The following is a 25,431-nucleotide window of genomic DNA, read 5'->3' as shown; positions in this document are numbered from 1 at the left end:
GGACTACCAGATAAATTGTAGTCATTTTTCTGGGGGGGGGGGGGGGGGGTTCTGCATCATATAAGGAGCAACAATATGTGAGGTAATTTTACTTACTTTGCATGGATAATTCTAACGAGATTTAAAAAATGATGTAAATAAAACAGCAAGATGCTTCTCTGGTGATTCATCTGGCTTAAAATTATCAAGTTTATTGTCTGAAGCCGCATTTGCCGCTCGTTGAGGAAGTTTGGCCGGACTTGATATTTAGATATACGCCATTGCTGAATCTCGGGACCGTCCTCCATTGTTCAAATTTGTGATTGGTAAAACGTTGGTAGCACGTCGTGCTTAAATTTGTACTCATTGCATGTCTCGTCCGCTTCAATTTTTCAGGTCGGATACTCTTCTAATTAATATTTAATATTTAAATCAGAGTCAGGTCGGATACTCTTCTAATTAATATTTAATATTTAAATACTTCAATTGCTCAACTCAGTTCTCTAAAGAAAGTGCATATATTCAAGGTAAAACCCAAGATCAATTTGTGGCTAACAATGTTGATGAGGAAAGTTGGTGATAGCGTGCCTTGTACACTTAACGTGCACCTGTTTATGGGGTTGTTCTTCAAGGCCTTTCGCAGGCCTTTCTGTTGTCCTTTCTCTACCAACCATCTTTATTCAATTTAACGAAACTCTTCATATATCCAATCCAAGAAAAGACAGTTCAGTCCATTTCTCCCACATTAATTGGCTATTGTCTACAGACCATTACTAAAAAAAAAAAAGAGAATAACTATAGTTATTTTTTTTCCTTCAGTCAAAAAAGTTTGATGTGGGTAATTTCATTCGTAACAGCTGCGACAGCAAAAAACGGCAAAGCACAGGCCTCAAGAAATTCGAGAAAAGGCTTCTCTCCAGTTCTAAATGTTTCTTTTTCATGTTTCAAAAAGAAGAAGTAAAAGACGAAGTAACGGTTAAGGATTTATGACTCAATTTATTGATAAATTTTAAAATATATTTTGACATACAAGTATGTGTATTCTCAGTTTATGGCCTTGGTTTAGGTTTAATGGTAGGTCACAATATGAAACACTGTGCCGTATAATAATGACAGTGACAATGTAGCATCTTTGTACTTGCTTTATATGGAGTTTATGAACAAACAAATGTACCACATGATGGACATTTGATCAAAGAGTTTATAACAACTTTTGTTATTGATATTCACTATTTAGGTAAAGTAGTCACCTTTATAAACTATCTTTATTCCTTATTCCTGAAAATATTTATTTCCAACGGACGCCTTTGCCGAATTTTAGGACAGTCAACCATTGAAAGAATTTTCTATTGGATAAACAGTGTTTTCCATAGGAATTGAAATTCCAAAAGGATTTGAAAAAAATCAATATGATTTTAAAATCTGGAAAGAAAACTATATTTAAACCTTACAGAAAAACTACTCTCTCATTTAAAAGAACACGATGTTAGATTAAAATTTTCTTTTTTATGTATAGACTGGTTTACTTGCTCATTTTGAATGATTGACCAAAATATGAGTGTTGGAAGTCAAGTTATAAGAGAGATACAGAGGTAAGAAATCATTGTTATGTAAACAAAGCTCGAGTCTTATATTTGTTTACAAATAATGTAAAGTATAGAATTACCATCTCTTTGACCAAATGGCTCGTGACAAAAATGGTAAACTGATTCAATGTGTTCATAGATAATACATAAACAGAAAGAAGCAACATTTGATAAAGACTTATACCAATAAAATACATATGTAAACCATAACAAAGCTCGAGCTTTGATTACAAAACAAAGATTTCAAACTCTGTATCTTGCTTATACCTCAACATTTGACTTTCAAATTTTGACAATGCGTTAAAAGTACCAATATTATACATTCTCAACATTAAGATTGGAAAAATTAAATTTTAAATTTTAAGCTCAAATCGTGTCCAAGCCCCTTTAAATCCTGTAAGAAAACCTTTATCCAGTAGGAAATATAATTCCTGTATGATTTTCGACAGAATTTGCTGTGGTAATGTTTTTCCCTTGGGGAAATTCCGGTCATTATAATATTCAATAATTGAACTTCTCCAGACAAAATTCTTGATTGTTTTGTAGGGGGTTAGACTCAAACGAGTTCTTGAATGCTTAGTGAAGATCAAATTAAATGATCACTGAAACAAATGAGTTCATCTCTGTCTACTTTGATACATCTAGTCAGAATCACTGGTTATACAATAGATAACTTGTAAAATGTGCAAGTTTTATCTTTAACATTAAGAATGTCATCTTTCTGGTTTCTTCATTTTGTACATGTATTACGCAGGAGCTGTCTCAGAGAGCCAATCAGGATCAACAACGCAAATTAAGTTCTCTGAAATAGACAAAATATTTGCATACAAATAAATAGATACAACTTTACAACCAATCGGAATCATTATGACAGTGCTGTTACTAATTGCAAAAGCACATTTTTGGTACAATTGAAGGTAACAGTATTCTATCTCTGAAGACTAGCATACATACCTCATATAAGACTTTGTTGTCTTGACAAGTTCGTTGTAAATGACATACGCAGGTTTACATCGAAATAACACAGATGAGGGTGAATAGATACAGTCTTTCTGGATGATAACTGGATAAAAAGAGTTTGCAATTACAAGAAAATTGTTATCTAATATTAAAGTGGCATGGGAAATTTACCTTTTACATGTCGTATATTAATGTGCATAAAAGTGCCTTATAATCAAAATAACTTTCACTGAATCAGAATTCCAAATTGTACAATATTTGACCAAAAAATATGTAATAAATTAGTTTGAAAATGTAAAGATTATAAAACCTCCAGCCGGATTCGAGCTAATGACTCAGAGATTCATTCTTAAAGCTTTTAGACGACATTCCCTATTTTCACCAGGCTAGCTAGGCATGTTAATTGTCATGTAAACCACATCTCTTTTGAGGGTCAACTGGACTTTCCCAGGGCATCATTCACCTAAATATGAATATATATTAAATGAATATATATATTAAAACTGCGTGTTCAAAAATCCTGACAGATGAAAAGTTCATTTCAAGAGAATAAGATGAAAGTTATTTTTGTAATTCAAACCAATCTAACTTAAAAATTATTTCTTACCCTCCGAATTTTTATAAAGAAGTTTTCGTTGTAGTTTCAACGACGTAAAAGTACTCATGACGAGACAAAAACATCTGATACTATTTTTGCTCAACAACCAATTTGGAATAATAATAGTATATTTAAATATGATAATAAATCACTTTGTTTTGTCGTAGCTGCATGATACATGTTAAGGATCTTTTTAATAGCAAAGGACTATTCAAATCTTTTCAAGAATTACCATCATCTCTGAAGGAGAAATACAACTGGATATGTGAATATTAAGCAGCAAAAACTGTCATAATGAAATAATCACTAAGTTTTAAAATGACACGCTGTCCATAATTGCAAAAAAATGCAAAAAGTTATTTTCTTTTTATCAATGGTCTTAGTTGCATTTAAGACAAATACATATAAACAAGGTAAAAGATATAATTGATAAAAGAATCTGTTAATTTATTCGCAAACTTCTTAATAATAATTTGTGTTGTAACAATTATCTTTTAAAATACAACTATAGGTAATCTGTCTCCTGTAATATGTGTTATACTAGTTGGTTCTTGTAAATGAAATTATGTTATAAAATATTAATAAAAGTTAAAACTATATAAAGATTAACATAAAGTTGTGTTTGCATTGTAAACAAAGTAACGTGTGCGCAAATAATGAAGTTTGTCGTGTGCCTCATACGGACGCAACTGTGATCAACCAAAGACGATCACAAAAATAAGCGTTCTTTTTTTAAATATATAGGTGTACCTAGTGTTTGCATATACTTGAGACTACGTCCTTATCAAGTTTCATTTTAACGCGTGTAGTTTCATGTTACATTTTTATAAAGGACATATGCTATTTTATCCTCACTTTACCCATATTCCTTACTAGAATCATTTGTGTTTCACAACATGAATATATTGTTGTTTTGTGAGTTGGTCTTTCTTTTTTCATGCTGCACTGGGAATCAAAAAAATCCAAACATTCAAGGTAAATAGCTATAGATACACTGTGTAGTTTTATTAATATTTAAAATGACCAACCTCATAAACAGCTGTGTGATAATGTAGTATTCAAAGTTTATGATATGAGAGAGAGAGAGAGAGAGAGAGAGAGAGAAAGATTTTTATTTTAACCTCTGGTTTTATGAGAAAAAATGTTTTGTTCCAGACCTGCTGGAAAATTTCTTGAAAATCAAACAAACATTGTGGAGACACGATAACAGCCTTATTAAATCTGCTAGAATTGGTGTTTTGTCTACTTACGTTTTGAATGGAAGCAAGTATAGTAAGTATACGAAATTTTTATCCATAAAATAAAAAAGCATGTTTTTAAAAGTCTACAAATGTTTCCTGAAGAATACAGCATTGTAAGCTTGTAACGTCAGCAAATGTTTACTTTAATTTACACAACTTGCAATATATATAAGCAATTGATTTTTAACTATTTTCTATTTGAAAATTTTAACAACTCATAATATTATCCATTAAACCGTGTATCATTTTAACAAGTCGCCATTTTTAAATGACTTAAATTAAAACTTTTAAAGAAAGGAAGTATACAGATTGTTCAGAGATTTTGCGAAGTGACCCAAGCAAGAAAAATCATAACGGAGTTTATACCATTTATCCGGATCATATTAATAAAACGGAGGTTTTCTGTGACATGACCACTGAAGGAGGGGGATGGACCGTATGTACTTTTGAATTATTTAGACAAACAAAATCTATGTTAGCCCTATATGCGTTTTATTGAATATTAAGTGACCGAATTGACCATCATTTCAAATAAATCAACAACAACAACAAAAAAAGAAAGAAATGTGTTGGTTATTTGTTTGATATTTTGTTGTTTCCAATATTTATGTGTAAGTATTAGCGCAATTAATTAGGTTTCCAATTTACGATTTTAATTTGATTACTTGTAATACACTTTAATATACCATGCTATACCACACCACCTGAAATATTGTCCAGGTTATACAGAAACGGGTAGATGGTTCAACAGATTTTTACAGAACGTGGAAAGAATACAAGGAAGGGTTTGGTACTCCATCCCGCAATTACTGGATTGGTAATTAAAAGTTTTTTACTTCATCTGAACTAAGCCGAGCTTTTCTAGTAACCAGTTGTCCGACGCTCATTTGTCTGTCTTAAAATTTTGCAGATGTTTTATTCTTAATGTAGAACCATAGGGGAAATTTCAACCAAACTTGGTTCAAAGCATTTTTATGGAAAGAGGACTTGAGTTATTTGAATAACTGAAGAGCCAATTTTTTTTTTAAGTTGGGAATTTTTTTAAAAAATGCAAAAACAAGGAATGTTATAGTAAACTTTAATCAAACCATAATTGGGCTCTTAGGATCAACTTAGTTAGGTAAGGTATCTTACAATTTTCAAGAAATGTTACCCCAAAGCACGCCACTTTCACTTTCATTTTGCTCTTAACATAATTCAATCTCGATTTGTTTTCTTCTTGAGACTTAGAATGATAAGATTGGTCAGTCACAGTTGAGAAAGAGATGTTAGAATATAATAATTATAAGAAACTATCACACGTTGGTATATAGAACCTTGCCAACCATAGATCCTCCAACCTTAGCCCTATCAACTAGTGGCTCACTCATTTCTAATTTTATGAGACTGATTTGATGGTCATAAGAGATCTTTTTGAAATCCAGTTTCGGACATTATTTCCTTGTTGTCCCCTTGCTTTGGCAAAATACTATCCATATGTAATTGGTAAGAAGTAACATTTAACTAATTTTCAAGTTCGAGGTCATAGTATATCTTAATGAAAAATCCTTGTCTATCCAATCTTGATCAGACTTAAGGAAGAAATTGCCTCTAAGTGAAGTGTTTGTAGTGACCTTTTATTGACTTTCTTTGTCAAATACAAAGGACATAGTTGACATCTCAGTAAAATCTTTATCCGGGCCTTATTTCTCCCTATTATTCTAGCATCGTCTATATCCATAAAGTGTTTGTTAGATAATGGATGAGCAATGATCTGGAAATATATTTCAATGTCAGAGCCTCAGATGTAATGGTCAAAGCTAATTCCTGTACTTACAAATGCTTTTTATCCTCGTGCATTTATTTAAAGACGGGGCTTCTGAGATGGTCACCTTCTCAATGATGTCTTTGAAAGCTATTTTAATTCAAAATGAAATGTTTATTGGTGTTTAAACATGATACTTTAAGTGCGTATATTAAGGTAATGATGTTATTCATCAACTAACGAAGACCAGTCCCCAAAAAATTCGTATTGTTCTTCAAAGATATTCTGGAGAGAGGGGCCGAGCAGAATATTCTAAATTCGCTGTAGGCGATGAAGGCAGCAAATATAAGCTAACAGTGTCTGGATATAGCGGGACTATTGGTTAGTATTTTTTAATACAATACTCTTATTCACAGCGCAACCTCTTTATACAAAGTTTAACTGTTTTACCAGCTTACATTTTAACAGATATTTGTTTCGCACTTGTTATTCAGAAGTGAACTCAAAATTACAATTTAGTGAACATTTTTTTTGTCTAGTTGAGATTAAGATAGTTTCTACTTATCTAATTTTATAAAGGCATTTACAGAGGGACAGGTATTGACTAACTAATAGGTCAATGATAAATGAGTACATGGAGTACTAGTAGTGAAATGTCAGATTTTTGTGCATCATTAGCGAATCTGTTAACAAAAGAAAACCCTAAAAAATATATGGTACAAAATGTAGTTGTTTTACTTTTTAATGCAGAATTCACACAATTACAAACGATGACCTTAGATTAACCTTAGACTTGATCACAGCTTTGTATCACAATATTAGTGCTTTCTTGAATACATTTAAATAATGCCAAATTAACATAGACTCAGTTCACGTCCCCTTGTTTCTAGTTATTTATTTCTTGTAAATTTTAAAGTTACGGGAACTTTGATTCCTGCTCATTACTATATAAAGAGTACTTAAATACATATAGACATGGTCAAGTATATTATATTTGATAACATTTTAATGGAAGAGAGCTCAAGCAGGAATCACTTCTGAAGAACAGCAAAATTTGGCAAAATATAACAATTAAAGCATAGAGACTTAAGTGCAAGTAAACGCTAATCAGTATAGCATGAAGATGATCTTTGTTAAATTAAGTCACGTGCTTCTTTATTTCTAGGTGATAGTCTGGGAAGTCATAATGGATTGAAGTTTACCGCGAAGGATCAAGACAATGATAATTATAATGGTAATTGTGCAAAGCTATATCATGCCGCATGGTGGTACGGTGCTTGTCATGCTACCAATTTAAACGGTCTTTATGCGAAGTCCGCCTTGAAAGATGGAAAGTACAACACTTGGGCTGCTTGGAAAGATGAACACGAAGCTTTGAAAACAACACTCATGATGATACGTCCTGCATAATCCGGACAAATAAATATTTTGTTGATGCATAGGTATAAATGTATTGAAAAATGAAGATAATAAATCTCCGACTTGTATAGTTTTGAATTTATTTCACCTGACAATGAATAAATATATGCTTTTCTTGAACTGTTACAACTACTATTACATATTTATTCAAATAATCGTTGTATAATGAAGTATATATAATACACTAAACAAGTTTCAAAGTCCTGATGGAATAAGAAGGTAGATTGCGTTCATGAGACAACGTTGTTTTGCAGAGATAAGAGCCATAGGTGGTTATTTTCTATCTTATGCATTATTTTTTATCTGAGTAATTGTGTCGTAATATTATGTGGATGACTTGACAGAATGTTGATATAAGCAAGACTTGCATATATCTTCAATCTATATATACAGCTACTTGAGATATATTCACAAAACAGCAAAAAGATTAAGATATTTGTAACGAAACGCACAAGTAGCTGACTACATAAAGAGAGATATCTGAGTAATTGTGTGGTAATATTATGTGAATGACTTGACAGAATGTTGATATTAGCATGTCTGGCATATATCTTCAATCTATATATTCAGCTACTAAAGATATATTCACAAAACCGCCAAGAAATGAAGATATTTGTAATGAAATGCACAAGTAGCTGACTACATAAAGAGAGATATCTGAGTAATTGTGTGGTAATATTATGTGGATGACTTGACAGAATGTTGATATTAGCATGTCTGGCATATATCTTCAGTCTATATATTCAGCTACTTGAGATATATTGACAAAACCGCCAAAAAAAATGATATTTGTAACGAAATGCACAAGTAGCTGACTACATAAAGAGAGATATCTGAGTAATTTATGACCCCCATAATTCGACATTTTTAAAAGTGTTTCGGGAACTATAAAATGTTATATTAATTTTTAGAAGAGTTAATAAAAATATATTTATTTAATTTATTTGCACTCACTTGCAGTATATGACGTCAGAAGTGACGCTATTTCTATAATTCAATCAAAATCAGTCCAAATTTGACATTTTTTCATCTTTTAACGAATGGAAATATAGAGCGAATGCTTGAACAAGGAAAGCATGCGCTCTATGTTTTCTGAAAGAAAATCTGCTTGAAAACAGGCTTAAAAACAAGCCGTTTTATGCTAAAAATGCAAAAATGGCGGGAAAAGGTTGACTTTATGATATTATATTTCTAAATTGTGGACCATTGAATCAAAATGAACATAATGTAAACACGTCACATATATATCTGTATAAAGAAAACAATGAATTATAGTAAAATGATAATGTTCATTTAAGGGGGCCATTTTAGGCCAATATCATATATAGTCTTTTACCTACCTTGTATGTACATGTATAGTTCAAACAAGATTCATAGAATGAAAACAAAACGTTAACAGTAAAATGTTTTCGTTAATGGTTTATGTATGATAAAAAGGATTGTCTGAAGCATTATCCGCTGCTATATGCATGAATCTTGATCTGTCTTTCTTCTTTGTGCAAAAATTGTTCATTAATTTTCGTCGTTTGGCCAGATGAGCTCCAAATCACAAATAATCAAAAGGAATTCTTGTTAATCCCCCGAATATTTCAAACGTAATTTTTTACACAGTTTCTAATCTTGGCAAAACTTCGACTCAGCTTGATATGTCATGATGTAAATTTTGTATTTACTACCACCCGGTTAATTCAAAATTTTCAACATGACAGATAACTGGATCGACGCCTGCATTCAACTATCTAGGGGCAGTCTTTATACGTAATTCAGATCAGGAATTTTGGTCAAATCTTCGGTACATTGCAACATGTCGTGATTAGGCTGTTTTACTTGTGTGTCTATTCCGCTTCAATTTTGAACTTTGCAGATCGAACACACTTCTAGCCATTCGTTACTAAGATGTTCAATTCACCTTTTAAAAACATACGGCAATTCAAACATCAAAAATAATGTTTTCTATTTAAAAGTAGCCGCATTTTTTTTTTACATTTTCAATGGAAGAGTTCCCTAGAGTCATTTGAAATCATATAAGTACAACAACCCAAAATATAACAAAGATATCACTTGAATTTATGGAAGTATCATTAAGTTCTGTAGGTATTAAGGTCACTATGTGTAGATATGCATATCACAAAGAAATTCTGGGTCCTTTGGAACTTGAATTATGGTCACATACTGAATATGCTTGAAGTAATAAACAGTTTGTTAACGCACCTCCTCCTCAGCAGCTGCACAGAATTTCAGTAAACTTTGTAGGTATTAAAGACACAAAAAGGTGCATATATTAGCAAGAAATTCAGATTCCATTAATATTCTGGGGATTTGGTCCTTTCTGAAAATAGTTCTAAACATTTATCAGCACTACTCCTTTCAAACTAATTAAATCAATGGACAGAACTTTAAAAGGAGTTCCATATTTTTCAGCAAATTTGCTTCTTTTGAACTTGTTGTTGAAGACATATTAGCAGAAAGTTCTGTTGTGATGATTTTTTATTAAAATTAATGTAAACCGCGCCATTTATTGTGCAATACTATTGTCAAGTTAAGTGGGAGGCTGGGGTATGTGAGCTTGTTCTTTATTTTTCATTGTCTGAGAATTTATGCAGCAAATATGTAAGTTTTCTTGAAGACTCATTGTTTAAAATAATCTGGTTATTATTTTTTTTTTGTTGATATGTATTTGCCTGTAAGGAACTTCATTTTGTTCCAAGAGCTGCATTACTGTTAATCGACAGAGAAAATATATGCAGCCAAGTTGTGGATTTGAATCTTTGGGCTTCATTTTAAACCTCATGGCGTAGTCAAGTAAATCACATAAACAGTTATCATTAGTGAAAGATGAATTAAGAATAATCTGTAAATTTGAAAACAATTAAATAACTGAAGAATATTTACAAGCACTTCAATAAGAACAATTAAAATTCTGTACTTCAAAAGTTTTATATCGAAGCAATCATCCATCCACTGAATTAGACTAAAGTACCTGATGTTACCAGTATTTGTATTTTTACATATTTGGAATTCTTACATTCTTGCAAATTGTTTTGTAAGTGATTGGACTCATTTTCTGAGCACAAAGAATGGAGTCAGAAGATCACTGAACTGAATTACAGTCAAACAGGCTGATAATGAAGTGCCAGAAAAGGGGGATTTGGCTTCTAATAATCATAATTTGTTATATCGTTAAGACAAGTTTACAAGCAATTAAGTCACAGGGAATGAAAATCACTTTGCTGTAAGAGTCAATTGATTATAAGTATGTTCGCTATAACCCTGTTTTACTGTAGTTCATCTCAGTCTACTGTCATACTCGTAGATCACAGGTGACATGAAATAAAACTTTTAATTTTAATTTTTAATATTCAACATAAGCAATATCATGTTCCTGGTTTCTTCTTTTTGAAGTACGCAGGAGCTGCCTCAAATAGCCAATCAGGATCAACAACACAAAGGTCTCTGAAACAGACAAAATAACAAATCAGAATCATCAAGCTGCTACTAAAATCTAAAAAAAGAATCTATGTTGGGTTTTTTCCGTTGGAAATGACAGTATTCTCAACCCAAAGGAAAGCAAACTTACCTCATATAACACTTTGTTGTCTTGACAAGTTCGTTGTAAATGACATACGCAGGTTTACATCGAAACAAAACAGATGAGGGATGAATAGATACAGTCTTTCTGGACGATAACTGGATAAAACATCAAATCAAGCGATTAGTTTAGGATTGTTATCTAATATTAAGGTGGTATGGGACACCTGCCGATATTAATGAGTATGAAAGTACATTATAATCAAAATACTTTCACCAAATTAGAATTTCCAAATTGAACAATATTTGACCAAATATATGTCTTTGATTTTTTTGTAAAGGTAAATATTACAGAAGCTCCAGTGGGATTCGAACTCATGACTTACAGATTCATACTTAACACTCTAACCAACTGTGCTACGCTGTTAGGTAACGAGTTTGGGAAAGAAATTGTGTAAAATTATCCTTGATATATTGTTTATTTCAGTACAAGCAGGTTACAATACGGAGGTGCCTAATACCACCTCAAATGATAATGTAAAACAGCATTTTCAAATGCATTCATATGCAAGAGGAATGATATTAATATATATAAATCATTTTAAATATATATCAAAGATTTTCATACCATTAAATAAATCTTTGCAAAAATATGTTAGTATTTACATTTTTAGCTTGATATTTATGTTGATAACACTGCATGCATAAACTTCATCAGCAATCATTGAATTAAGTAAGAATAAAAAAGAATCAAATATTGTATGTGTAACAATACACAAATATAACATACATGTAAGAAGACAAAAACAAGGACTTACTGATGTGTATTCAGATCCATCTTTTTGTAATTCAGCTGCATTCATGAAAAATCCATATGCCAAACATTTTCTGAAATAAAATACATGCATTATAGATAATTTAAATGATAAACTCTAAGTAAATGAGAAGAGTGTTGCAGTAGAATTGCTCTCTCCTGACCTGATGGTTGTGGAATCGTTCCCACAGGACTTGATTGGGAAATCCATCCGGACACAGATATCATGAAGCTGTTTCCGGACCTCAGTAGCCGTCTTCATGTTTCTCTGGTTAATGAAATTCTCCATACACCATTCCTGAAGGTAAAGGAAGTACACAGCTAAATACACAGAGCCTTAAATGAATATGTATGTGTCACAGCAGTATTAAACATAAAACCTTTCTTAATACCAAAGTTTTAAAACTTTAGATGTAGGTTGCAAGTTCTAGCCAAACTTTTTGGAAGATTCCCATTTCTATTAATACGGGGATATCAAGCAAAGCTACAGATTTTGTTTACATCTAATTTACATACCGGAAATTTGCTAAAGATCAAACCAACTGGGACTTTTAACCCCCTCCAAAAACTACATACATCAAAAGGTATCATAAAAAAAGGGGGAAAGGTAGATATTAAACACGTTGCTTTTCATCTGATGAAGAAGAATTATCCCATATGGCAAACAGAAAGCACAGAATTCAAAGGGAATTTCAGAAATAATTGTCTGAGCCAAACAGAAAATCCAGTAAAACACGCTTATAATGAAGTACCAGGGACAGGTGATTTTGCTTCTTTATGAATGAATTTGCTACATCTGTTTGCTTCAGAATATGTTTAAAACCCACAGGGAAAGAAAATCACTTCATTTAAAGCGTCAGTTCATTATAAACATGTTCACATTTAGCATGTTTTACTGTACTGTGATGTTGATGAAGCCTTCAAGCGAGAGAGCCCATTATGAGGTATGAAGAGTTGGAGTGACAGTTTGACGTACCCTGTTTCCCTGGAGTAACAGTTTGACGTGCCCTGTTTCCCTGGAGTAACAGTTTGACGTGCCCTGTTTCCCTGGAGTAACAGTTTGACGTACCCTGTTTCCCTGGAGTAACAGTTTGACGTACCCTGTTTCCCTGGAGTAACAGTTTGACGTACCCTGTTTCCCTGGAGTGACAGTTTGAAGTACCCTGTTTCCCCGGAGTGACAGTTTGAGGTACCCTGTTTCCCCGGAGTGACAGTTTGACGCACCCTGTTTCCCCGGAGTGACAGTTTGAGGTACCCTGTTTCCCCGGAGTAACAGTTTGACGTACCCTGTTTTCCCGGAGTGACAGTTTGACGTACCCTGTTTCCCCGGAGTGACAGTTTGACGTACCCTGTTTCCCTCGAGTAACAGTTTGATGTACCCTGTTTCCCTGGAGTGAGTTTGATGTACCTCGTTTCCCTGGAGTAACAGTTTGACTTACCCTGTTTCCCTTGACGGATTTGTAGGCCTTGTAAATGTTGAGCAGCATCACATGGTCCCCCTCACTGGACACAAACTTCTGGCGGGCCGCCAGCGCCTCCTCCCTCTGTCAAACACATCAAACATTGATCAACTATACTGAGGTCAAAATAACATTAACTGGCAGTATGCACAAAACTTGTATACTAAGCCAAAATGCAAAGAATAATAAAACAATTTTTTTAGATACAAAGTAAAATGAAACAAAGATTTGATAAAACCCAGTTTATCAAACTAAATACATTTCATCAAACAAATTTTAAAAGTTTTCAAATGCACAAGAAAAACCAAAATCTTAGAAAAAATATGTGTTGCAAAAACATGTAAATAGAAGTGTAGGCTATACAGATTGAATGTACCTTGCTTTGGGGTGTGACAAGGACAGAGTCCACAGACAGTAGAGACACAATGGTCAGTATCTCCTCTCTGGAAAACAGTCAGGTACATTTATGTGTGCCAATAATATAATCAATGGTCTTTCTCAAAAAGAGGCTCACAAAAAGCATTGTACTGTATATTGTTTTTATTGATATCTTGTTTCTAATGTGTAACTTGGAATTTATGTAAAATGTACCAATGCTAAAATAAAAGTTGTACATGTACAAAACAGATTTACATTTTTATTTTTAACTTCGAATATATACTCAGAGGTCTCAACTGTGTGTGTTCGTGTCACAAGTCAGCATCATCTTATCTAATAATGCAAGTGTAGCATGCTGAAACCTTCTACTATTCTTCTCAGTCTCACTATAATGGAGGCATTGATAATGATGTACATGTACATGTGTATTGTTGAAGTAATCCATAGTTTATTAGATCCAAGAACCTACAGACAGTTATGTTCCTTGGCTATCAGCAGTGTCTTCCCAAGTCTGGGCTCAAGGGGAAATGCTGCCATCTTGCGGCCGACTGGAGTTAACTGTTGTAAGAGAGTGCCATTCAAACATCATCAGTTGAGAATACACAAGTTCTCGACTCTAAAGGAAACACAGCCATGCAAGGTTACTGAACAATTTATGTTTCTAATTTCAATGTATTAAAAAGTTTCTCATACTGAATGGATATAAAATCTACCTTCATTGAGGTTTCCTTGACAACAGCTCCCAGATTATGAAGTTGATGAACAGCAGCTATGATGGACTGAAAAAATCAAATAGCAAAAAACATGTTTTATTTCATAGAGAATTCTGGTTTTTTTTATTTGTTTTTATTTGTTCTGTTTTAAAACAGTTATTATTAAATAATGACCTTTGGCTTTAGAGCTAAAGAAATGGCTTGGTAAAAGACTTTGAAAATTACTTTAAACACATTAATAAACTCAATGGTTTAAGAATTATAATTGGAAAATATTAATCTGGTAATTATAAAATTATTCGGAAAGACTTTCAGTTTTTTAGTCTCACACTGGTTATAATGGTCATATATAGATAATATTTAAGTATGGGGTAATTTATGCACATAATTTGCATTTAAGCAAATAACCATAAAGTCATCAATTTATGACTTTCATAAACCCAAAACTTAAGAGTCATTCCCATTAAAAAAAATCAACAAAAACATTTTATACACAAATCATTTATACCTCAGTGGAAGGTTTGTCCATGAAATCAAAATTGACAATGTCTGAGATTCCTAAGGCCAGCAGTTGTAATACCACACTAGACAGGTTACACCTAGACACACAATGAGATCCCAGAATTCATGAAATATAGTACCTGCTAACGGTATAATAGTTAAGCTAACTGTGCATTAATAATAATTAAGAGATATCACAAAAAAGGGTGCAGCTTACACTATATTCAAAAGACAAATAAAGATATAATCCCATAGCCATAAAAATGTAAATTTCAATATGATTTCTTAATAAACCTGCAAATCTACAAACACAAGTCTTACATAGATGCATTTTCCAGAAATAAATAAGCTAATCATGAAAGTTTTAAAGTTTACACATCATTTGACCTGCCTTTTGCATTTATCAATAAGATGCACAATCTATATAATCATTATTTGTTTAATCTGCTATCAATACCTCTGTATTTCAGGGACCGTACTGTCACTGAACTGTTCAAACTCCTGTTCTGTGTACAGTCTATAACACGAACCCGCAGACTCTCGCCCCGCTCTCCCCGTTCGCTGTAAGGCCTGGGCCTTGGACACTCGGACAACCTTCAGAAGGTCAAGGCCACTGTTGGGGTTGAAAACTCTGAAAACAATTAGATCATGTAATTTTGTGATCATTTATTTGATACAATATTATTTATTCCTCTTCTCAATGATATACTATGATTCATTAATATTCATCCAAATCCATTAAAATAATTATGTATTAGCTTACTTTGCTTTCACAACTCCCGAGTCTATGACAAACTTTATGCCCTGTATGGTAACTGAGGTTTCAGCAATATTGGTGGCTACAATTACCTTTCTACAACCCTGAAAAATCAATGAAATTAATATTGAAAATGTTGAAATGGCAAAAATGTAATAATGGAGTACGCTGCAACAATTTAAAGTTAAATCATTTCTGAAAAAACTTAAAATACTTCTGTAATAGCTTCAATATCTTTCAACTTTTTATCTTTAAGATAAATGTACAAACAGACCCTGGGAGTAGGTTTGAAGACTTTGAGCTGAGCATGTGAGGGAAGTGCTGCATATAAAGGGCAGACAATTAAGGGAGCCATGTTTTCTTCTGTGGAGCGAGTTATGTCCCTTATAGTTTTGACGGCTGACTCAATCTCCTCCTGTCCCGTCAGAAACATCAGCACATCCTTACTGGAGACAGACACACAAATAGTTCAGTCTGTGGCACTTTGAATAATTTGTAATATATCTGATTCTTAAAGCTAACCAAGATTGCTTTTTTCTTTTTAACATCACTAATAAGAATGCTAAGAATGCTGGGCAAGCATGCAATTTTTGGCTTACTTTGGAGGCTCAACTCTGTGGATCTGGAACAAAGTTACTATGGAAGAGAAGGTATAGTCTGACTGAGGCTCTGGGGCATAGAACACCTACAACAGATCAGAGAAGGTCCTTAATACAAACCCTCATACACCATGTCACATCTCTATTGCTACTTATCAAAATATCATCATATTTTTGATAAATTGTAAGAAAATTAGAGCAGGAAACCAAAATGACCATACTGAATATTTATTGTTTAAAATAATTATAAATATCCTACATAAACTGCAAGCTTTTAGCATTTGGGAACTTTGAAAGATATGAAAAACAGCAAGCTGTTAATATTGTATTGAAACACCTGATTTGTACAGATTACCCCATTACTGACCTGTACGGGGTACTGCCTTCCCTCCAGGTAGAGCACGGGGGCAGCGTTGAAGTAGGCCGAGAAGTGATCCACATCCATGGTGGCGGACATCACAAGTATCTGTAAAAAACAACATCACAAGTATCTGTAATACAGTCAAGAATATGCAATTTATTTTCTAGATGAAAATTTTATTTACATGTACATACATGTATATGCATGTATTACTCTTGTGGCGAATAAAAGTATGAAGGATCTTAATGAAAATGCAGAGGTCTGCTATATTAAGAACAATTACGATTAAGTTATGGACCACAAAGTAAGATATAAGACTTTATACATTAAAGCAAATCTCTATCTGCATGTACATAAAATGAAAGAATAAATGCAAACAAATGGATGAGTTTGTAAGGGAAGAAGTTACAGTAAGATATATTTTTATGTATATTAAATGCTCTGAATTTCCACCCGTACTTTGAGTGGTCGGATTCCTTTAGCCTTCCTCCGGGACTGTGCCTGTTTCACCACCCCAAACAACACGTCTGTATGTATCGTCCTCTCGTGGGCCTCATCAAGTATCACAATCGAATACCTGAATCCAGAACATGTATAATTTACCGTTATAATAATAATTTACCTGTAATAGTAATAAGTAATTTGAATAGATATTGTTTTCTTGCACGTTATAATAACACAGCAAAAAGGAGTTAAAAGACCTTGATTCTTATCCATATGTGTCTATACAATTACACAATGAAATATATGTTAGGAGCAGATTTTAATAACATCATGCAATAAGAATTTTAACTGACCTCTTCATCAGGGGGTCCAGGATTGCCTCCCTTAGTAACATTCCGTCTGTCATGTACTTGATCTTTGTGTTCTCCGAGGTGACATCCTCAAATCTGACACAGTACCCGACCTAGTGAACACAGGAGTAGTATTAAAATATCTAATAAATGTTAAGAACCTAGATGACAAGACACAAGATTTCTAACAAATATTAATGTAAAAGGAAAATTTCTGTACATGTGTAAGAGAAAGGGCTCTCTAGATCATTCTCTAAAATTAAGTCATGTGCTTTATTTCCATCTAATTTTTTTTTTAACATTCATTCTCCAAGAATCAAGAGCAATTTTCTCTTAAGAGTTCCTTAAATTATCACACCTTGTTCTTTTTTTTTTTTATCATTATTGCCTTATATTCATCAGGTTTGTTAAGATGATGGCAGGGGACATAACTCTGTTTATTTGTGAGTACCTTTTGTCCAAGTTCTGTCCCTTGTTCCTCAGCCACTCTCTGGGATATTGTAATGGCAGCCACTCGCCTAGGCTACAAACAAAAGAGGGCAGTGAGAAAAATTTATTTCAAGAAAATTCAAAAATAAAAATCTGTTAAAGTTTTCTGATAAAAAAAAATTATCCTTATATAATCCTTGACATCCAGGGACATTACCTGTGTTACAGCTATGATGGCATTCTTATTGACATTGGCCTCCAGAAGATACTGAAAGAAGCAATAAAAATGAAGAAATTTGCAAGATTAAAACTGGAAAATTTGTTTGAATGAGAAGAGCAAAAAGGTAAAGCATAGTGTAAATTGTCCTGGGTAAAAAACTTAACACACTGTTCATTGGTCTTGATGTAGACCATATCAAGACAATTAGGACATAAGAAAATTTCTGATCCTATATCTTTCTTAAATGCATGTTGTTACTGTAGAGCAGCACTATATTTATTTTTTCATTACTTTTCATATCATCATTCTGTGATGGACTTACATGATCACACTTTATAGTTAACATAATTGAATAAACATCTGAATAGATTTGCCTGTTCCTGTTTTCTAATAACAAAACCAACTTGAAGCTTTTAATTTTTCTATGAAACATTTTCTCTGTCCTCATACATAACTTCATCAGTATTTAAGTGGTACATTTTACCACTTCCTCTTTTTTCCTGCCTGGTATACTTCCTCTTTGGTGTTACTTAATTACCTGTGGGATCTGAGTGGTTTTACCACTTCCTGTTTCCCCTATCAATATGGCAGTGTCCAGTCGTTGTATCTGGTTAATTATTTTGCCCCTGGCTGGGTAAATAGGGAGGTTTCTTCTCTCCTGCTGAAGTTTATCTGAAACATGGTTACCATTACCTAAAATCAAAACAAAAAAACATCATCATTTGTAACAGCTCTTTCTTTAAAAATTTTGTAAGTAATGCAATAAGAAAACTTGAATGTAATAGCCAGGAAGCAGACGGAGGCAACATACTGTGTACATGATTCTATAGCATTAATCTTGTTTCTTCTAGTCAGAAATGCATGTAATTACTCAGAAATGAAATACTACCAATGATAATGAAAATGACACTCTAACAAATTAAGTATCAAGTTGAAAGTGAATCTCTCCCACAGATCACTCCTTATTTAATTAACCAGAGGATGCATTGCTCCTTTAAATGAAAGAATAATTCTCCAACTGATGGTATTCATAACTTTAAAAGTTCTAATTGATACCCTGTAACACATGATTAATCACATTTTAACGACAGACAGATAATAAAACTGTGAAAATCACCGCCTAATGTATCATTATGGACAGGTCGTTTACTGATCAACTGGTCAGAAGTGGGCGGGGCCAGGATTCACCACTCACAGAGGTCATTTCACTTTCACGCCACACAGTGCTATTAGCCCTGACCATTTGCTGTGTCAAAGATCCATGTCTGGATCCTAATCTTCCGTGAAATTATCTCTATGATCTGGAAATGCTTGGCACTACTACCATAAAGACTTTGTCTTACTTCAGCATTTTTGATTTTCAGTTATTATAATGACACACGTAAATAAATATATAATTACAAAACAGTAAATAGCAGGGCTGGCAAGACTGTCTGTTGAATAGCTTTCTGTTTCATTTGTATTTCTTCTCAACTAAGGTGTACCATTAATGAGCTGATGTATTGACAGGTGAAATACATTTAGTGAAATAATTTTTCATCAATGAATTGTTAATGATAATGTTGACTTGACCAGAAACCAGTTACATGCATCAATTTAGAGGTGATAACTTATTTTTCTTATTAATCTAAAAAGTATTAATTTGAATCAGGGTTCCAAATAAAAGATGCTCTGATCGTAAAGGACCAGTAAATATTGAATTTGGGCTAGCACTTGGGAAGATGGACCACTTGCTTTTTAGGTTTGTAATTTAAATGTCTTTATTTTTATTACATGAATTGATCAGTTATGTGGTAAGCTGATGTATAAGATCAAAGGCCGGAACGGCCACAAAGGCGTCGAGCTGACATTTTCTTTTATATAGAATGATATCAATAATTTGAATTTCTGTACTAATATATATAGTCGTTTATCAAATAATATTAGAATAAAAAAGGAAAGAAATTACGCTTTGTGCTGTTTCAAAAACAATAATCAGTATATTTCGTTATAAAATAGGTAGTGATGAGGGTAATTCGTGATGAGTATATAATACAATAACTCATCATAGTTACAAAATTCGAAGAAATTTCAAAACTCAAAAAAAATTATTTTCTTTCTGCTTTAAAAAGTCTTTGCACATTTCACAGGCTCATAATTTGAATACATTAACAGCGTGTCCCTAATTATAATAATAAAACATACTTTAATTTATTTCAATTCCCGTTTGAAACAAGATTACCTATGCTATGGTTGTTTACAAACAAATCCACACGTGCTATCTAAAATGCTCGACCAAATCAACTGCATTATCATGTTTATTAATTGCAACAAAATCTCTAGATAAGTTTATCGCTTACAATTATTTTGGAGACCATGCCCGATAACAAATACATTTACATATCAAATTTTATTTCTATCGGGCACAGTCTCCAATCAAAATGTAAGCGATAAACTTAAATAATATTTTAGTGAATGTTTACATTGCACCTTATTGTATTCATCCGCCATTTCTTGATTAAGCAAATTTATACTAATGCAATGAGTTGTCAATAACCAGGGAGGCAAAGTTGGTTTTTTTGTACACAATTTAGTTGAATAAAAGGAATACAAATCTTGTAATACGTTTACTACTTCAAGGAACTTATTTTTTATGCGCATTAAAAAGGCGGTGCAGTGCATGAATTTTTGGACGATTGCCAATCCAGACGATCGCTAGAAGGCTGCCGAGCATTAGCTCGACGCCTTAATAAAAATCAATATATCCTGACACTACAAATCAAAGACTAAACGTTGTAACTGGAATTAAGTGAGCACATTGAGGTTTATAGGCAACACAAACTCGAATGATCAAAAGATTTTGAAATTTTTGAGTGTCAGCTATTCGTTCCAGAACTGTTTGTATATTTATCTTGTGCTCAAAAGTCATAGCACTTAAGATTGTCCAACTGATAACTAATTGACAAAAATGTACATGAATGCATTTAATTTTAACATGATAAAATTACATATTCTAAGTTATACTTCATCTTTACGTTATTTTGACAAAATAAAAAAAATCAGGATGCAAGCATAAATATATACTCAATTGGTAGTATTTTCTCAAACATTTAGACTATAATTCAAAACCTTCCAAAACTAAATAAAGTCTTCTCTTATAAAGGTGCAAATGTGCAACTCCAAAACCATAAACGTTTTTATTACAAAAACACCTGTAAAGCTTCTCCTTGCTTTTCTGCAAGGAAATGTATCTGAGAGAAAGACATAAATTTGGGCATTAAAAGAACATCCGAATTCTAAGCTTGATTAAATAAACAGCTATGTTTGAAGACCCATGAAATTGGTTATTTCACTGTTTTGTGAGCGGAGATAAATTCCATTGGGGGGTAGTTAATCAACCGAGAATGATCACCATGTCATGAATTAAATGACCACTCTTCTTTCTGTTTCACTACATCCACAGAATACCTTATCAGCTATAGCCAATCTCTGCTGTTAGTTCAACAATGAATCTCAAATCCTGTGATGTATTTTCTACAGAAAGGTGAAAGGTCATTAGGCAATGGTCAAACCCTGCGGGGCTGGGTCAGCCAAAGGTCGGGAGTTTTTGTCTGGACCAGCGAGAGCTCTTCTAAAGCTATCCTCTAAACTGACCATTTTGTGTCCAAATCTCAAGTGACTTTCATTCGATTCAGAGAGACGTGAGAGAGAGTCATTATCAAATTCAACACTGAAATTTGGTGTTCAGCGTGTTTGATTAGAAAATGAGTGGACATTTCACCCTGTGGTTGCAGGGATGAACCCTGGTGAATGACCGGGCCTGGCCTGTTTACCCTGTGACTTGTTCAGAGCACTCTGTCCAATGGTCAAGCCCTGGTCACCCATACACAACAAATCAAATCCCACCAAACATGGCAATTAATGTCCGATAGTACGGTCTGACTATGTCTAACGACTCCCTGTTTATTAGTGATACCTGAGAATACCTCACTCTGATCAGAGGAAAGGTGTCTGGAGAATTTTTATTATCATTATGATAGATCAAGATTAAAGCATTCTGTTTCTTAAATGGTTTCAACATTTTCTTTTTTTTTTTTATAAAGATGGTTGATAGTTGATATACGAGATCGATTTGCAGCTTATAATCAATGTTTGTAAATTTCTAACACACCCGTCATAATTAGTCAGTATACTCAACTAACAATGTAGAAGAAAAATTTGAACTTGCATGGTGTCGACAACACGTTATATGTTTTATAAAATTCTGTAACAGTACATCTTGAAACAATTTATCAGTTAAATTGAGAACTACATGCAATATTTTGGTGATTTTTTACACAATTGTTATTTCTTTATGTGTATTTACTTATACTCTATAAGAAAAGAAAGAGGTTAAATGATGTTTATTTCACAAACAATACACTGTACATCTCATGATTCCTGTTACTCTCTTTTCTCCTTGAATACAGCATCTGGACTTAAGATTATAAGTGACCTCATTTTTGTTTCCATGACAAAAGCAAAAATGTGATGTCATCATCATGTATCAAAAAAGGAGTTTAAAATATACATACATATTAGACTGGCATACCTGTTTCTGAATCCCTAAATATTTGTCCTTATCAAAAACTGAAAAAAAATTATTTCTATTAATTGTTTTCATGAAGTCTTCCATCTATCATGATTAATTTCATTTATTATAGTTCAACACGAATTTACTTAATCTAATTCTTATCCAGTAGAATGGGTTCTTACATAATAAACTTACTAGGAAGATATGATCTACATGTATAGACATGTGTTATGTTATAATTTCACTGGTATATTTACATCAACTAAGTACATGTATGATTCTATTTCTTACAGAAACTGATTGCAATTCACAGCTATATAGAAACTGACAGAACTGAAATCTACAGGATCCAGCTCTAACAAGTTTATCAATCAAAACCTTCAGCTACCTAGGAAAAATCACAGACTGCATGAAATTAATCATAATGATGTGAGACTCAAATTCCTATATAAGACAACTTGGCTATTTCTTTTATCTAACAAACTTATGTACATTAACAATAATTAATATGCATTTACTTTCTTTTTTTATGACCATTTCATTAATTTGTTCAAAGAAAGATGTGCACTCAAACAATAAAATGCTTTCTTTGATGATTCATGCGAGTTATGAAGGTAGCGATCATTGCAAAATTTTTTTTCATAATTTGGCTAATTTAACACAGGTTAATGATTTATATGTATTTTTTCTGCAATGTCCTTCCTTAGTAACGCATTTTTGTTTTATATATACATTACTGTTAATCAACATCATACTCTGCTCCAAGATATTTGTCACACATTATTTTAAAATTATTTGATTTTTATAAATACCTCAGGGTTCAAACGAATTTTTTTCGCAACACTAAAGGAAAAATCCTTACAATAATTTTATTCTATTATGAGGTCAGAAACACTGCATCTAGCTTAACTTGTCAGGTTTTAATAATCAAGACACAACTGAAAACAAAAAGTACAGGGATTTTGAGTTGCAAAACATGAAAGTATTTTGAATAATAACATTAAACAACTGTGTATGGTATTCCGAGACCCTTCCAAGAAACTTCCAACTAGAAAAAGATGCCAGATTTTTCCCTTTAAAATCTTGATAAGAAATCTGTTTTCATTCCTGTTAATTTCTCTAGGAAAATTAGATTAGCTTTGTCAATGAAGAAATATTAGGATTTTTCCTTAATTACATGTATCAATAATAAAATTTTCATTAAAATTCACTTTCATTAAAAATGTACAAAAGTGATGGAAATTAATGGTAACTAAAATGTGACAGACTATAATTAATACCGAGCGCAGCGAGAGGCGGGCAAAGCCTGCCTCGCGAAGCGAGGATTATTGTTCACATGTATATATATGAAAATTAGTGAAAAATGAAAGTTGAATCAGGGGTACTAAGGCCAAAAAAATTTCTTCCAGCCCTGGGCGCCGCCATTTTAGCAGCCATTTTGTTTTTTAAAAGTTAGTTCGATCATTGATTGACTGGTACTTATCGATGTTTATTGCCCCTAAACTCGATTAAAATTTTCCAGTGTTCAACAGAAGGTAATTTGAATTAAAAATTAATAAAAGAGGACACCAGATAAGTTTCAATAGTGCTTCAATCAAGAAACACGAATAGTTCTATGTGTTTCTTATCAAATTATCAGATGGAAAATAAAAACATTCACATCAATTTAAGGAACTGATCTTTTAGATACTGAATAAAGTATTCAATTTAATTATCGCGGCATTTATATGAATTAAATTGATAAACAATGATAGAAGAAATAAAACAAAAGTTCGGAATAACGTAACTCTCTACGGCTTTTTCCGAAGACAAAACGTGTATGTTTTACGTCTGAAACATGACGTCAGAGTATTAATGTAGACTGAGCACACGACGTTTAGTTAAACTTTGGCTGATGATTTGAGTAGGCAACCAGCGGATCCTACTGTGTCCGTTTCAAATAAATTTTGTTCTACAAAAATCAAACTGCACTGTGTTAAATCTGCGCTCGGTCCAACGTTCACACCGTTTACATATCATCATTGATAATGAAATGTAGGTTGTGCTAAATAAATGAATTATATTAATCAAATTTAAAATAAACATATGGACACAAATTCCAATAACAAAGCTATTTTGTGACGTGATTCAATTAAAAATTTTTGTTATAAATCAGCTAATAATTGATCATATGACTGATTTTAAGTCCTTTAACTTTAAAGTACTTCAAAGGAGTCTTGATATTGAGCGAAGTGGTCTAAAGGTAAGTGAAGGTAATGGAACTAAAACTGACACAAAGCAATGAACAGATGAAAGTGCAGACAAAACAACAAACCACTTACTTTTATGTTGCAGAGTGTATTTAAACTTTTTGGATGGAGGACCATCATCTGGCATTCTCATTTTGATGGAGAGGAATGTGTTTGCTTTATCTAATGCCAATCATTCTTAAAATCTTCAAAATCCATTTTTCTTAAAAAAAAAAAACAATGAAGAATCATTGTCATTGATTTAAATCGAGAATACTAATATCTTGAGCGTCTTAATTACAACATTTTTACCTAACCTGTAATTTTCCCACAAATAGTTTGTAAATAATTACAAGAGAAAAAGAAAAAATATCAATATCTATACTCACACACTGTCACAGAAAATAACATGGGCGCCGCCATTATAACCTTTGACCCTTTTGTAGACGACATCCGGGCAGTTTATCACTTTCGCTGAGACGAGTTCAAATACGATGTCTGAGGAAGAGGGAGTATCGAAATGGGGTGGTCTTCTTACACAGGAGAACTAACTTTAATATTGAAAGCTGG

General features: G+C 32.8%; 2 protein-coding genes across 2 annotated transcripts; one reads left to right on the top strand and one right to left on the bottom strand.

Annotated features, from left to right (window-relative positions):
• The first annotated feature begins 3,958 nt into the window (after nucleotides 1–3,958).
• Nucleotides 3,959–7,582, top strand: LOC128183521 (ryncolin-1-like). Its single transcript, XM_052852553.1, has 6 exons — nucleotides 3,959–4,098; nucleotides 4,279–4,395; nucleotides 4,658–4,800; nucleotides 5,085–5,181; nucleotides 6,325–6,489; nucleotides 7,274–7,582. The coding sequence occupies exons 1-6, from the start codon at nucleotides 4,020–4,022 to the stop codon at nucleotides 7,516–7,518; spliced, it is 846 nt and encodes a 281-aa protein (XP_052708513.1). The 5' UTR covers nucleotides 3,959–4,019; the 3' UTR covers nucleotides 7,519–7,582.
• A 3,276-nt stretch (nucleotides 7,583–10,858) lies between these two features.
• LOC128183520 (ATP-dependent RNA helicase DHX33-like) lies at nucleotides 10,859–25,368 on the bottom strand. Its single transcript, XM_052852552.1, has 21 exons — nucleotides 25,251–25,368; nucleotides 24,955–25,084; nucleotides 18,620–18,774; nucleotides 18,079–18,129; nucleotides 17,884–17,955; nucleotides 17,436–17,545; nucleotides 17,098–17,215; nucleotides 16,645–16,743; nucleotides 16,278–16,363; nucleotides 15,953–16,124; nucleotides 15,685–15,782; nucleotides 15,379–15,552; nucleotides 14,929–15,019; nucleotides 14,421–14,486; nucleotides 14,177–14,265; nucleotides 13,706–13,772; nucleotides 13,309–13,413; nucleotides 12,034–12,167; nucleotides 11,874–11,943; nucleotides 11,105–11,214; nucleotides 10,859–10,980 (listed from the first exon to the last, which is right to left on the bottom strand). Exons 2-21 carry the CDS (start codon nucleotides 25,013–25,015, stop codon nucleotides 10,902–10,904), a joined length of 2,007 nt encoding a protein of 668 aa, XP_052708512.1. The 5' UTR covers nucleotides 25,016–25,084; nucleotides 25,251–25,368; the 3' UTR covers nucleotides 10,859–10,901.
• Between the last annotated feature and the right edge of the window lie 63 nt (nucleotides 25,369–25,431).

This window comes from Crassostrea angulata, chromosome 5 (assembly GCF_025612915.1).
Source record: "Crassostrea angulata isolate pt1a10 chromosome 5, ASM2561291v2, whole genome shotgun sequence".
In the NCBI taxonomy this organism is placed as follows: Eukaryota; Metazoa; Mollusca; class Bivalvia; order Ostreida; family Ostreidae; genus Magallana; species Magallana angulata.
Note: the sequence above shows the minus strand (reverse complement) of the source record. Positions and strands in the feature narration are given on the sequence as shown.